General features: G+C 40.5%; 1 protein-coding gene across 1 annotated transcript in view; it reads left to right on the forward strand.

Moving 5' to 3' along the window:
• The window catches only part of nt5dc3 (5'-nucleotidase domain containing 3), a 10,309-nt gene extending 8,433 nt beyond the window's left edge, over window positions 1-1,876 (forward strand). The window contains exons 12-14 of the mRNA XM_005728080.1: window positions 397-537; window positions 667-731; window positions 839-1,876. Coding sequence (XP_005728137.1) covers window positions 397-537; window positions 667-731; window positions 839-1,100 — 468 coding nt within the window. The 3' untranslated portion in view covers window positions 1,101-1,876. The remainder of the gene's footprint in view (window positions 1-396; window positions 538-666; window positions 732-838) is intronic.
• The last annotated feature ends 124 nt before the right edge of the window (window positions 1,877-2,000 follow it).

The raw sequence follows: 2,000 nt of genomic DNA on the forward strand, positions 1-2,000 counted from the left end.
TTCCTATGTCGGGTGGTCCTGGTCTGCAGGCTTCTGTACCGTCTGCCAGAGGGCAGCAGATCAAAAAGTCTGTGTCCAGGGTGTGAGGGGTCTGTGATGATTTTCCCTGCCCGTTTCCTGATTCTTGAGAGGTACAGATCCTGGATGGAGGGCAGGGGGGCCACCGATGATCCTTTCTGCTGCCCGTACAGTCCGCTGCAGTCTGCTCCTGTCCTGTTTAGTGGCTGCACCATACCAGACAGTGATGGAGGAGCACAGGACAGACTCAAATGATTTATTTCCTCCATACCCTGTGCTAAAGATTCACGGCTCAAGCCCCAGACTGAAGGAGTATATTTCTAAATTATTGGCCTATCATGATCATGAAGATGGATCTACTGATCTTTTGTTCAACAGGATCTAACACTGAAACATGGCTGGAGGACGGGTGCCATCATTCCTGAGCTGAGGAAGGAGATTAAGATCATGAATACACCAGAGTACGTCCACATGATGACCTGGTTACAGTCACTGACTGGACTTATTGAACAGATGCAGGTCAGAAACCTAGTATATCATCCGTCCTCTTAGTCTTTTATTTGTATTATTATTGTTATTGTACTTTATAAACTTTAATTTCATTCTTAAAGTTTTTTTGGTTCACATTTATGCACTGCTCTCTAACAGGTGCACAGGGATCCAACGTCTCGAGCTGTGGTCGAGCAGTGGATCAAAGAAAGAGAAGCCATGAAGTAATAACAAAATGTTTTATTTATCTAAAACCATTTTGGATAATTTTTAGAGATATTGTGGAATCGATCTAACCATATCTCGATGGTTGTGTTTTCATATATTACAGGCCTCATACCAAGGACATCTTCAATGCTCAGTTTGGAAGTCTCTTTCGAACATACCACAACCCCACTTACTTCTCACGCCGACTCTCGCGCTTCGCTGACATCTACATGGCTTCCATCAGCTGCCTGCTCAACTACGACTTCCAGCACACCTTTTTCCCTCGCCGTACTCCTCTGCAGCACGAAGCCTCCTACTGGCCCGAGCACGGTTCTGCCGGTTTAGGTGCCTCCTCTCCAGCTCCACAGGACCAAAGCAGAGTGTGATTAGCAACAGAAAACCACCGTAAAAAGCAAAACGCAGAGGCTGAATGATCTCAATCATTCGTTCATTTATTTAATTTTATTTTCTTCAGCATGCCACATTTTGAAGTGAGCTCCAATGGTGACAGTTGATGTAAACTGTTTATGAAATTTGTGCTTTAAATTAGTAATTTATGTCCTTGTAAAACAACAAGTCTTAAGATGAGTAGTTTGTGTTTGACAGAATTGTTTAATTAAATGAATAGATGATTTTATGCAGTACAAACAACAGGGGGCAGTCACGCACCGTTTTTGTTTTCTCCTATTTCGAGCTGTGAATTGCACACAAATCATCTATGCCTTTTATGTCCTTTGCATCTGTGGGTGTAATGGATATTTACAGTTACATTACAGACTGCGTTGCCTTAATCCCTTTGTTTACGTTACTGCAGTATTTTTTTTTGTAACACCCTGATATAACTTTGTTGCAATTAGCTTTTTCAGAAAAACATTTGCCAGCCACAATCTCCGTTGATGTCATTATTTGCTGCACATTGTCAAGCAAACTGCACTTTGATGTTCTGAGACGTTTAATAGTTTTAGGAGTTCTCACACAGCACAGCCTGTATGTCTCATTTTAGCACGTGAGAAATGTTCAATTTTCTCAGGAGAAAAAAAAAATAGAACATCATCGCTATATTAGCATGAATGTTGCTTTTTGATGTGCGAAGGAAGCTGCGTTTTGGGTTTGTTAGGTTTGACACTTTTGTAGGAGATGAGTAAAATGTTTTGTGCTGTAACCGTGGCTATATTTCATATATATATATATATATATATATAGATAGATAGATAGATAGATAGATATAGATAGATAGATAGATAGATAGATAGATAGATAGATAGATAGATAGATAGATAGATAGA

This window comes from Pundamilia nyererei, unplaced genomic scaffold, assembly GCF_000239375.1.
Source record: "Pundamilia nyererei isolate P.nyererei 1_Seehausen unplaced genomic scaffold, PunNye1.0 scaffold00027, whole genome shotgun sequence".
Lineage (NCBI taxonomy): Eukaryota > Metazoa > Chordata > Actinopteri > Cichliformes > Cichlidae > Pundamilia > Pundamilia nyererei.